At 39.4% G+C, this 14,035-nt stretch overlaps 1 protein-coding gene across 1 annotated transcript; it reads left to right on the top strand.

The window, feature by feature from the left end:
* The first annotated feature begins 2,794 nt into the window (after positions 1 to 2,794).
* Positions 2,795 to 5,203, top strand: LOC113509418 (ELAV-like protein 4). The gene has a single exon (XM_026892758.3). The coding sequence runs from the start codon at positions 2,912 to 2,914 to the stop codon at positions 3,971 to 3,973; it is 1,062 nt and encodes a 353-aa protein (XP_026748559.1). The 5' UTR covers positions 2,795 to 2,911; the 3' UTR covers positions 3,974 to 5,203.
* The last annotated feature ends 8,832 nt before the right edge of the window (positions 5,204 to 14,035 follow it).

Below are 14,035 nucleotides of genomic sequence, written 5' to 3'. Positions count from 1 at the left end.
TTTTTTCTGCGGAGTCAAATATTAAAATATAATTAAGTTTACCTCACACTAGAGCTGGTAAATTGAACGGTTTCATACACACATTATATCCTGCTCCGATCAGGAATCAGGAGAAAAAGGATCCCTTTCATAGTAAAATAGAAGAAGAATAGAATAGAAAATCATTTATTCAAATAAACTTACATTGAAGCACTTTTGAATAGTCATTACATTTTTTTTAATCTACCGCTCGTTCGGAAAGCTGTCTCATCACAAGAAGAACGAGCAAGAAACTTGCGTGTTGCTCTTTTAAATAATTTTATTATTACTTTATTTTTAAGGTTAATTGTGTGAATACAAACCACCAATTAGCACTAATTCAATTAAATACTCAAAAAGAAAAAAATATTGAATACATAACCAACTGGTTAAACAATTAATAAGAGGAAATCAGTCATAGTGATTAGAGCAGACCAGTCCCTACAAGCAGCACCCGTTCACGAGTATGACGGATGAGCCAGCCATCACTGCGCTCGACCATATTTTAGGGAGCCCAATGACCCGGCCCACCACGCCGCCACAAGTCTGGACATTTTAGTGAGCATGACTACTCAAAACACTAGACCACGTCAAAGCTACTCACAATTGCCATCTGATAGTTATAGTATTCACATTTTACATAAGAATGCATGCGGCAATTAATACAAAAACCGCTACGCTTTCGCTCTTTACGCTAATAAAAAAAAAATCAATATTTCCCATAATATTTTTTTTTAAATAATATTTTCATATATATATATATATATTACTTTGGTCAACGCATTTCCATTGCTATGCAGCGTGAAAATGCAGCAAGTATCCTAGGCACCTTACCAGCTGGCAGTGATCTTAAGAAAATTTTTTTATCTTTACATAATTTTTAAAATTTTTAATTACTTTTCTTGTTATTTATAGCACATATTTTCAAAAATTTTCATGTTATCTACACGTAAATATCAAAAACTATAATTTATAAAAATGGTAGATTTAGTAGTAATAAACTCTTTATTGCGCACAGTAGAGATGTATACAAGGAGTATTTATACAGAATGTGCATATACAAAAGGCGGCCTTATCGCTAGAAGCAATCTCTCACAGACCACCTAGATTTACCAACTTTTACTCCCGACTTCGTCTCTGTAACAGAGATATGTTTATTGACCGGGACATAAAAAGTAGCCTATGCTCTTTTCTATTTTTTTTCATGCAACTTAGAATGGCAAAAAGCTGACCGCCCACCTGATGGAAAGTGGTAACTGTCGCCTATAGACATGAGAAGTACCATGGACATAACAGATTATACTGTTTCGCTTAAGACACCCCCAATGCGTTACCCTTCCTGAGGTATCAGGTGTTATTCCTCTGTACCCTGTAAATTCACGCCATATCCCACCCTTCAAACCGAAACACAGCCATGCAAACACAACTGCTTTACGGTTGAAACACGAATGGGACAGAGGTACCCAAGCAAACGACTTTTATACAGTCTCCCTCTGGTAATTAAATTAATTAAAAATTATTCATATATATATTAAGTGATTGAAAGTTCGTTTTAAAATTAAACGAATGAATGAAAACTATTGTTCCCTTCGAAGCATGGTATAGATTAAAAAGATTAACAATATGTACATAAACAAAATGAATTCTTAAATACATAAACTTCATTACATAAAAACAAGATAAAGAGGCAACAATGGACGGCGTTATCGCTAAATAGGGATCTCTTCCAAGCAACATTAGCATGGAAAGGAATAATTAAAATTGTGTCTGGTCAAGGCATAACAGAAAAATAATAAGACAAAAAGGAAAGGAAAAGAGGGCTAAAGATCAATTGTATAATTACTTAATTATTATAGGAACATGGTTTTCGTATATTAGTTATATATTCCAACCATCTGGATGAGTGGCGGTCTTAAATCGTGCGTTTTTCAAGGCACTTTCTTCCACGCACAACCATTCTTTGTAAGTTCCAGCAGCAGTATTTCCGAACCGATACGACAACATAACCTTCAAGAAAAGAGTATATTCCTTTTTAAAAGGCCGGCATCATTCTTGCAATGCCGTTGGTGTTGCGGGTGATCATGGGCAGCGGTCGTTTGCCCCCTGTGTTGTATAAAATATATATATATATATATATATATATATATATATATATATATATATATATATATATATATATATATTTCCAAAGATCTTCATGTTATCTACTATTAAGATTTATGTAGTATTTTTACTATGTAATAAATACTTATCGGATATGTTAGGCTTTTATTTCCGTACCAAAATTTCTTTTAAAAGTACTACCCGTCATGACGTAAGAGACTGCGTCACGTAAAGGTTATATATATGTATAACTTATACATATATAATCTGTGGTCCAGTTAATTATGAAGTTATATAATGGTTTAGTATTACATTTTAAGACTTTGTTCATTAAAGTTCTTATATACTTTTATTATAGACGATTTATCGTAAAATAATTAAGTTAGTCTTTTGATAGTTATGCGCCTTGAATTTGGACTTGTCACGACTATAAGCAATAAACACATTTTTGACAGCTAGACACCATTCACAAATCGTGAAACGTACCGTGAACCATCTCGGCGTGTAAGCACTCCGAGATGGTACGCGGAACCTAGTTATATTCATCCCGGGCAGATCGATGCGACGGGGAGTATCTGGTTTTTTCGGACACTATACCAACTGGGAGGGGTGAACGAACCCCGTTATGTAAGCCCCGGTCGATAGCGGCACGCACGCGCGCACCCCCGGCACTCGAACAACCCCCGACATAACGCTCGCGCGCGCGACCGCAGCGGACGTATCGTGGTTTTCTTTTACCGCGTTTTTCGTTTCCCTTTCGTTCTTTCCGTTTATGATTTAAGCCGCCACCATGTCGAAAGGCGACGGTGAACAGCAAAATGGATCGGGCGAGGAGTCCAAAACCAATCTTATCATCAACTACCTCCCGCAGAGCATGACGCAGGAGGAGATAAGGAGTCTGTTCTCGAGCATCGGCGAAGTGGAGTCTTGCAAGCTGATCAGGAACAAAGGTGCAGCGTTTCCGGACGCGCTCAACCACGCGCTCCACGGAGGCGGACAGAGTCTGGGATACGCGTTCGTGAATTATCACCGGCCGGAGGATGCGGAGAAGGCTATCGCCACACTCAATGGACTGCGGCTCCAGAACAAAACTATTAAAGTGTCGTACGCGCGGCCGAGCAGCGAAGCTATCAAAGGTGCGAATCTATACGTGTCCGGGCTACCGAAAACGATGACGCAAACCGAGTTGGAGCGGCTGTTCAGTCCATACGGACGGATCATCACGTCGCGGATTCTGTGCGAGAACTCCGGTGGGAGACCGTTCACGGGCGGTGAACAAGGTCTCTCCAAAGGAGTGGGCTTCATCCGCTTCGACCAGCGAGTGGAGGCGGAACGGGCAATCCAGGAGCTGAACGGGACGGTGCCTAAAGGTGCTACTGAGCCGATCACTGTGAAGTTCGCGAACAATCCGAGCAATAACGGAAAGGCGCTGGCGCCGCTGGCCGCGTACCTTCCGGCGGCGCTGCGCTTCCCGGCGCCCCTCGGCCGGTTTAGTTCAGGCAAGTCGTTATTAGCAATTAATAAGGGTCTGCAGCGTTACAGCCCGCTGGCGGGCGAGCTGCTCGGCGGCGTGCTGCCCGGCGCCGTCGGCTCTGAATGGTGCATTTTTGTATACAACCTCGCGCCGGAGACCGAAGAGAACGTACTGTGGCAACTCTTCGGGCCCTTTGGCGCCGTCCAGAGCGTCAAAGTCATAAGGGACCTTCAGACCAATAAATGCAAAGGTTACGGGTTCATAACGATGACTAACTACGACGAAGCGGTGGTCGCCATCCAGTCGCTGAACGGGTACACACTCGGGAACAGAGTGCTACAGGTCAGCTTCAAGACCAATAAGATCAAGACCATCTAAGGGGATCGTCGAGGATTCGGCCTAGCTGGACGATAGGACGGCACAGCAGGCGCGCACCCATACATACACACACACATACACACACTCGCAGCAGCGCCGGCCCCGAGCCGCGGTCGCCGGCGGCTGCGGCCTCTAATCGCACGACTTGGACCCGACGTGGAGTACGTCTTCCGGGCGCCACGCTCGCCCGCCGCCGCGCCGCTCCACGCCGCGGTGCGACAGCGGGACACGTTTTGTACATTTATTATAAACTAGCGAATGTTTTTGACTCGCTCAATGTGCGGCGGCCCTTTGTTCAGCGGCCATGTTCATTTACGCGTATCATAGTACACGGAATTGGGTTAAGTGTTTCGGGAAATCAAAATGGCGGAATCGCCACCGTCCCGCGGGCCCGGCGCGCATGTCCCAATGAAATGGCCGAAGCTGAATGAAAGGCCGCCCCGAGCATGCAATAATTTTAGATCAATGTACAGCATCAGATGCTAACGGCGTATGGTAACCCGGCCACCGCTGAACCATACATATTGGTCATAGTCAATAACAAAATAATGATATTAAACTTCGCTTATGAACGGTTGTGGTTATCGAGAAATAGTTTTCGGATATAATAATAATAAATACTTATTAGCAATAATAACATTATGCGATGCTATACTCCAATTTTATAAGCGACCATATCGTGTTAAGTACGAGTATAACATACGTGGTTAAGGAGATAATTGGACACAGATCAATAAATAATATGCCAAAATATATATCGAGGTATAGTCATCTCTGTCGCTCACGTCACGTCCGTATAGGTTAGCAAGACAAATGGCACACCAGCGGCGCGGCGCCTTCACATCCGCGCCCCATATAACGAAGTAAAATAGTGTTATATTGTTAAAAGATTGGAAGATATATATTATCTATACGTATATTTTAATCATATATTAAACTAATTAAGGATGAAACTAATCAAAAACTGTGATAGGTTTTGATAAAATTTTAGCAAAAAAAAAAAATAATCGGAAAGATCTGAGACATGAAGGGGTACGGTACCCCGAGGGTCGTCGACCGACGCCACTGATAGGTAGGTTAGTTTTTTGAGATAAATTTTGGAAGTAACGAAACTAGGATTCGCATTACGCTTATAGAAGAAGTTCGTGTCGGAAAATCACGGATTGGACACAGACCGGCGTTACATTTCGTGCGGAGAGGGGAAAATCGATCGAGGTGTTCTGGGCAACGTTCGTTGGGCGGGCGGGGGCAGGGGCGGCGTCAGGGTGGCTGGCGGGCCGCAGCCCCCGCCGCCCACCGGCTAGAGAGAGAGGGGCGACGTCGCTAGGCCGAAACCGATGTCACCCGAGTGGAGTGACGAGTGAGTGGAGTCCGTTCGCGGAACAATGGTGCATACTCTAGTCTAACGATATCGTTTCAAAAGTTAAATCGATGTCAAAACATATGATCGGTACCTGCTATAATAATATAATGTATGGATGCGACCCTGCGTCTATTCGAAGTAGGCTTTAATTGTCTTAGTCTAAATGGAAATTTGTAAATAGAAAAAAGTTGTTTAAAATAATAATAATAATAATAATAAATGATAACTGTATTCTCGCCGCGTCTGAATACACGCCACACCAAGATATCACCATTACCATAAAAACTTCGACCCGACAAAGACCTATTTATGAACATCGAACTTGAATAGATATAATATCGTGCCGTCCTAACGACCCTACGATTTTTGTAAAAAAAAATATATACTTAATATATGTAAAAACAGTTTTGTAACATTTCAGATATTAATAGGTACTCATTACATACCAAAGATGGAGATTAAAATTTACAAGTATTTATATATTTATTGTAAATGTAAAACGTGCAATAACTAATAGCCAGTAATTTAATAAAAATATATTAAACAAATGACTCGAAGAGACGTTGGTAGGCACTAGTCAGTGTATGTGGGTATATGCGCCACTGTTTGTTTACTATTTATTGTAAACTTTATTTATCCGCACTCGGGACGCGAGTGCCAACACATTACCATTCATTTTTAAATATTAAAAGAACAAAAAAAAAATACTAAAAAAAATTACTTTCGCTTTGTTTCATACAGCTTAATGCATTTCATTCCAGTTTAGTATTAATATGTTTTATTGTTAGGTATACTATTTATTAATTTAGACAAAATTGTGAGTTACCGTACTCCCGGAGGTCGCGCTGGACGTCGCGCGGACGTCCAGTGTGATCGTCGGGACAGTGATATGATGTGAACGTTTGATTTGGTCGTTTCAAATCGCCACTCTGTTGGTGTAATCGTGTCAAAATGAAATTCGAATCATGTATAACGGAGGGGCGTGCTGAAACGGCGGACGTATGATTAGTTTTAATAACAATGCGACGGTATGGTTGGCAAACAAACTGAGCGTGGAAAGCACAAGTTTTGCTAATCTACATTTAACGTAGTATTTCTTAGATTATATAATAGTTGTTGTGTTTTGTGTTATTTTGGACTCGGCATAAAAACTTGCAACTATTCACTAGTCGTTTGTACCATCGGTGGATATTTATTGATATTTGGTATATCGGAATAGTTGAGAGTATACAATGTTGATAAATTAATAACCTTATTGTATGATAATTTCGTGCATTCTTTGTTCCAGTGCTGTAGCCAGAGGAGAATTGGTAATAACAAAGTTTACACTTACACAGTTGGCTCAATATAGTTACATTTTAGAGAATTTCACATTGAATAAGTGTATTAATGTAAAGGGGCACACAAATGTCGGACGGGCCCTGGCTACGGCACTGTTCTGTTCATAGGTTAACTTATTAATTTACTATATGTGCAATTAATTGTATTTTTACTTATATTAATCTAGTAGGTGTGGTAACTTATTTAATATTTTTCATTCATTATAAATTCCGACTCGAAATTTTATGAGACGACCTAATTGATTTATTTATTAGGGAATTGTAACGGGCGATTAATCTTGGGATCTGAATTTCATACAATTAATCAACACGTTCATACAAATTATTTGTGCATTATGTACATTCGACCCTTATGGTTTCGATTCCTTTGAATTTTGTCGCATTTGTGAATGTAACTGTTGAATCGAAACATAAAACACCAAGTATTTACTGAGAACTCATCGACTTTTTAGATAATAATAATAATTAATATGAAAGTAAAAAAAGAGAAAATGCAAAAAATATTTTGGAGTGTTGTTAGAGTTAGGTATTGTTGTCACTGAGTGTTCGTTAGTAGAATGTTTTGTGCTTTCGCCCCTTCTGTCTGTGTGAACGTAATTAATAAAATATAATAATAGTGCTCAATAAATTAGTGGGCCTGGCCCTTTACTGTAATCACGAGAAGCAATAACGTTATTGTGAAATTTTAACCACGACATTAACGGACAGCTTAACTTTAATATTTTTATATGTATTTTAAAATATAATGTAATATTCATATCTTCATAGTTTATAAGTGGAGAATAGCAAAACGTTCTACTAATAGTAGGCGGCTCGCGTGGGTCCTGATAACTTTAGATTCAATCATACTATAACCATGCGTAAGTATATTTCGTAAAGATAAGACTACAAAAGTTAAATCTTCCAAGAAATGCTATATATTTCATTCGTTTATTTTCACACGTTATCATTTAAAACACGTTCATTGTTGTACTCTGAAGTTATCATAACTCAAAAATAACTACAAAACGCCGATAGCGTTATGAAAAACGGGATAACGTTAAAAAACGAACCCCAGTAAGTGGCAAGCGATAATAACACCTGTTATCAATAACATAACGGCTACTTTTTAAACGGTGTTTTGATGCATTTTTTATGAAATTAAAAATAATATTTAAAAAAAAAATAAAGGTAATTAATTGGCAACACAGAAACAATACTCTAAATACGCATAGGCTAATTGACAATGAGGCTGTGAAATTAGCAAAAATAAAAATAATAACACGTGACGATTGATCTTAATTATAAAGTTTAAACATTAAGGGGAATCACAGGACAAAGAAATGTTACAAAATCGACGCGTGCAATCAACTGTTTCAGCTCGTACCTAATATTTGTAGAAACTAAGGATAGCTTCTTCAAATTTACATATTATAGAAAAGTCTGAGACCTATCGCGCATCGTATATACTCCCACGGTTTCTTTGGCCTGTGATTGAAATCATGCAATCACGCGTACAAAAATGGTTAATGGCCCATATTTAATAAGTAAATCAATTGAAAATTCCGATGATATTGCGTGAACTTGACTGTCCAAAACTGATATCGGTGATAATAGTGCTGTACGATGGGAAAAAGCATGTAGCATTATCTAAGCAGTGTATAAGCGTAAGCGGCTTATGGTGTTAGGTGATAGGAATGGCCTTAGACTCGGGCACAAGCACAAACAAACACAGTGGCCGAGGCGTACGCAATTCCGATAGTTAAGACACAAATGAAGAAATGAAATCTTCCATAGGAAATAAAATACGTAAGTTAAACGTTCTGCACGTAAAAATATTTCAATTAAAAATAACAGCTAAATAACTGTGTCACAACGTTACATGTTGCCCAACTCTAGTCAAATGCTCAATAAACAATAGCAACGTATAGTGTTGTGACGCCGCGAACTGAACAATCAAGTTCAGCACATTGTTAGACATTAATCGATTGAAATATTTTTCACGCGACAGAAAACTCGAGACATCGACTAAATGTGTTACTATTACTTCATACGTCAAAATTCTATTAAAATAATAAACACAGGTACATTGCATAACGCCTACTCTTCGACGCTGCGACGGCTATTGTTGTAAAGTTATTGATTCTAATAATATAAAAAAATACATTTGCTCATCATGTACTTCCTCGTCTTTTGGAACCGTTTCTCTAGCGTAGCTGTTAGTGTCCTTCGATAATTTTATAATTCATAGCCAATCGCAGTAAGTTATCGCTTCCCTATAACACATGATCATCGTCACTATGGGGGAAAACGTACGGTGTTTTACATTAAATGTAAAACAGGCTGCTAGAGCTGAATCGACCGTTTATGAATGGTACGTAGCTTTCTTTAAGGAAGCGAACATTATGTTATGAACTCTAACACAGTACGTTTTCCCCCTAAATTATCATTATAGACAGTGAAAGACAGAATCCGGAGCGAGAGCTAGCAATTTAAGTAACTCCGACTACGGCTCGAATGCCAAAATAATATAAGCTTTATTTACAAGCGTATTAGCATCAAATTAGCTTGATACGGGTAAATAACAGATTGCAATAAATATGTAAATAATTATCAAACGGCATTGGTCCAGCTTCGGGTAAGCGAATTATGAATAAATAACCAAATAGTTTCGAATTTAAAGATAAATAAAAAAGTAATATCATGTAATATCAATTTCACTGTCTATTTATTAGATATTCGTTTTCGGTGTTGATTCCTCTATAACTGCGAGCACAAGAGTTGGTTCCCATTTCGTCGAGCGAGCAGCACACGACACGTATCTGGTTCTACTTTCATTCATTCACTCATATAGTAGGTATGTCTTACAATAAGAACTATAGTGTTGACACGCTGTCACTTGAGAGCGTGTGTCGTCGACACATCGCGCGCTATCGTGTGCGTCGCGCTGCAGGCCTAACTTTCAATGCGTAATGGGGACAAACGGGATCGTGCAGAGTAGCATGTGATACTCTTAGTACATAACTGTAGTCAATATTCATAATCCCATAGCGAAAAAGTCGAGATCAAGGAAAGTACGGACGGAACAGAACTTACTTTTCCTGGTCTTTGGATACATATAAAAACATAAATTCACCCCGACTTCCAACAGACTTGAGTGTAAGGATAGAAATAATTAGACAAAATGCATCGTAAGATAAATAAGAGTCTCAAAATAAAGTATTGAATAAGTATTTTACCAACTTCAACGTTAAGGTGTACTAGACAATGAAAGCAATGATATTTATAATTAAATGAGATTATGAAAAATCGGTCAGCCATTTTCCTCGTTCGTGCTAGCTGACTTCACTTTGATACAAATACGTATTTTATAAAATAAAAAAATTGAAAAAAAAAAAAGTTAAAACTAAGATCTTCCGGTAATTTAAAAATCAATGTTGAAGTTTCTTTTCATCTTTTTATGATTATTATAAAATTAAGAGGTAGGTGTCTGTCTGTGTTGGTCGTATTAACCGGTTTAGTTAATATTGTACCTAAGGGTTAGGTATTTCTATATACTTATTGTGTCGGTTTAAATAATTACCTCTACTTCATTATAGCTTTTGTGGAGAAAGTTTGAGTTGCACAAGAAATAGTAGTGGAATTAAGGTCGTAACACTAAATCTGATATCAAGAGCATCGCGTCGTTTGTTTTCAACAGGTCGTGTTTGGCCGCGGATCTGTCGATTCGTAATCGAATGATATTGTATCGGGTCGGTCTCGAGAGAACTGTATGTTCGGATGAGAGCAGACATCACTAGACTGAGGGCGGGTGCGGACTGATACAGTTTTAGTGTCGTCTTAGTCATAAATGTTGTTCCCAATAATTTGTAAGATCGTTTAAGGTATTTTTTGTAAAATTTTCCAAAATCGCATCGTACATTTTATTGTGGGTGCGTATACTACAAATTTGAATTTGCGCTTTTGGAAAATTGACACGTGCCGACTTTCTTTGTAATGCGGAATAGAAAATTTTGAAATACTCATTCCTAAAATTAAGCATTATTAATCAATATTTACATCAGTAGTGGTTACTTGACTGTTTTAAGTAATTTATTAATTAATATTTTCACGTAATTTATGTGTCTATAATTATTAATTTATTGGAATTAATTATAATTGAATAAAAAAAAAATATGAAATGTCACATTCTCTTCACTTTTTACAATAGTTTTTACAATATGATATTTAATATCCTCAATGGTTGTAACTATACATTTCTTGTTCTAAATATATAAAAAAAGCCGAAATTAGTTTATTTCATTTTTTATTCCAACCGTACCTAACATACAACCCTTTGAAAGACATCTGAGCTACACAGCCGCTATGAGGTCAAGCATTTTATTGTTAAAATCATTGTAAAAAAAAAAAACTTGTTTATGCCCAATATTTTTTAATAAATGATAATGGAATGGCAACCCCGCCTGTGCTATCGGTATACACCGGCGGGGCACCAGTGAGAGATGATAGGTGAGAATGAAAGAGCAGGTCAGTTAGCCCATCGATAAATACACCTGGAATTCCGCACGATGGTTTCCAGAGGAGACCACATGGAGGTCGATCTGTCAAGGTATATTGCTAGCAATGAGACTGGTAGTCCGCACTACTAACAATCCTTTCCTCCCTTCTCATTTGTGATACGACAGTGACCAACGTAAGGGCAGTCCAACCTGCTTGCAATCATATTCACGATGCCATTGGTGAATGACAGCGCCTAATTGGCATCTCTTTTAAAACTTTCATCTGTTATAATAAGTCGCTAACAACATTAACTGTGCATATCCGTCAATAATTAATTACTAATCCTGAACGGACCCTCTGTGACGCACCCCACTGTGGGGTTGCGGAGGGGTGTCTCTCGCGTGTCATAACAATAAATCGAAACTTGTCACTCGTCTAATATATTGGGGTGTTTCATTTGTTTTTCTTTGTACAGTGAGTAGATGGACACCTGATTTGTTGTTAGGTGAAATAAAGCTCTTGAGTGGCGACCCCGTACGGGCAAACGCAGTGTAGGACGACCCCACTCCCACTAGATGAAGTGACGACCGCAAATGTTTTACCAGAGGGAGACTGTACAAAAGTCAATTGCTTGGGTACCTCTGTTCCTTTCGTGTTTCTACTGTGAAGCAGCTGTTTGCATGGCTGTGTTTCGGTTTGAAGGGTGGGATATGGCGTGAATTTACTGGGTACAGAGGAATAACATTCGAGTCCTCAGGAATGGCAACGGAAGGGGGGTATCATGGGCGAAACAGTATACTCTGTTATGTCCATGGTACTGCTTATGTCTATAGGCGACGGTTACCACTTTACATCAGGTGGGCCGTCAGCTTGTTTGCCATTCTAAGTTGTATAAAAATAAAATAAATAAAAATTACGACAACTACGAGAAAGGAAGGGGTGGTCCATTCTATGCCGGGACCACGAGGCAAATACTTTATTGAAGTAAATATAAATAACTTTATAAATATAAGAATAATATAAATAATACTAGCAGAAACAAATGTATTGACATTTGTTTGTACAGCGCGGATTCGAACCTGCTACTATCTGGAAGTGAAATGACCAATCGTCATAATACAACTGCATTACCTAAGTAGATATTACGCTCGATCACAGCTTATTACAAAAATGTAATGAACGGGACTCGATTCCCCAACCCTCTGTGTTTGGACCCCAAAACCATTAGATACGGTGACGTCAGTAGGGCGAGGTCATCGAACCCGGCATCCCCCGCGCGTGTAGGGTGAACGACCCCAACAGTTCTGGGGTGTTATCCCTGCAGATTATTATCTTGAGTTTTTAAATTGGAATATTGGGTAAACCAAGTTTGAAAGTTTGCAAGTAAACTAATAAGTTTTTGCTATAAAAAAAAAAAACAAATAGTCTACGCGCCTTAGCGTAGTGCAATTTTTTTTTTTTGATGGGTGAAAATGGTATGGTAACCCCGCCTGCGCTAACGGGATACGCTGACGGAGCACCAGTGAGGGGTGATAGATGAGAATGAAAACAGGCCAGTTAGCCCATCATGATGAATTCATTAGGAATTAACCATGATAGTTTCCAGGGAGAACCGCGAGGAGGTCGACCTGGTTGGGTATATTGCTAGCAATGGGATCCTCAGTCTCCATTACTAACAATCCCTTTCCCCCCGCGTATGACAATTAACAGCTGATATTTAGCAAGTTTGAAGGGTGGGATATGGCAGTGAATGTACGAGGTCTGTCCGGAAAGTTCGTATAAAAGTGTTCTGGAATGCGAGAAAGAGGAGTGGGGAGGCCAGGTAAGCGCAGGACCCCTTCCTTATGTCCCTAACAATGCTTCAGTTCTGGTCTGACCGCCGTGCGGGGCTTGTCACGCCATCTGTGAAGTTACCTCTTAACGAAACCCCGTCGGCATGGAGCCCGCTTCCGTTGAAGAGCAGCGCGTCGTAATCAAGTTTCTCTCGAAACTCGGCAAGAATGGCCGTGAAATTTTTGCCGATCTCAGAACAGTTTATGGGGATGATGCTGTGAAGGAACCAACCGTCCACAAGTGGCTAAAAAGATTCAGAGAGGGCCGAGAAAGAGTTCGATGTTCGGGGATTGTCCATCAAGAATTCGTCCCTCCAGGCCAGACAGTTGATGAAAATTCTACGTCGATGTGCTCAGACGCCTCAAAGCTCGTGTGGCACGAGTTCGTCCAGAATTGGCGCGAGAGGGGCGTTGGATTATTCACCACGACAATGCCCCTGCTCACACCTCTCTTGTTGTCCGTGAGTTTTTGAGTAAAAATTCCATTACGGTGACCGAACACCCCCCCTATTCGCCGGATTTGGCCCCGTGTGACTTCTACTTGTTCCCAAAAACCAAATTGGTATTTGGGGGACATTAAAAAAAGCTACGACGGGGCAGCTGAGAAACCTACAACCAGTTTCAAAACAGTGGAAACGGCGTTGGCACAAGTGCATTATGTCACAGGGGGAGTACTTTGAAGTAAAATTGATTTACCTGAATAATTGTAAAATAAAATTTTTAAAAAACTTTTATACGTACTTTCCGTACAAACCTCGTACAGGGTACAGAGGAATAACACCTGAGTCCTCAGGAATGGCAATGCATGGGGGGTATCATGTGCGAAACAGTATACTCTGTTATGTCCATGGTACTGCTCATGTCTATAGGCGACGGTTACCACTTTCAATCAGGTGGACCGTCGGCTTATTTGTCATTCCATGTTGCATAAAAAAGACTTTTACTGTAGAGTAACTGTGTTAAGCGAGAATTTTAGAAGCAAGTACTAATTTATAATATTATTTTATGTACAACTTAGAATGGCTGGACTACCAATGTTTTTTCAATC

This window comes from Galleria mellonella, unplaced genomic scaffold (assembly GCF_026898425.1).
Source record: "Galleria mellonella isolate WM207_F2 unplaced genomic scaffold, CSIRO_AGI_GalMel_v1 utg176, whole genome shotgun sequence".
NCBI classification, from domain to species: domain Eukaryota; kingdom Metazoa; phylum Arthropoda; class Insecta; order Lepidoptera; family Pyralidae; genus Galleria; species Galleria mellonella.
This window is presented reverse-complemented; position numbering and strand designations above follow the sequence as displayed.

Bases quoted from the DNA above. Each gene is read 5' to 3' on its own strand.
- LOC113509418 (XM_026892758.3), top strand. From the start codon at position 2,912: ATGTCGAAAGGCGACGGTGAACAGCAAAATGGATCGGGCGAGGAGTCC.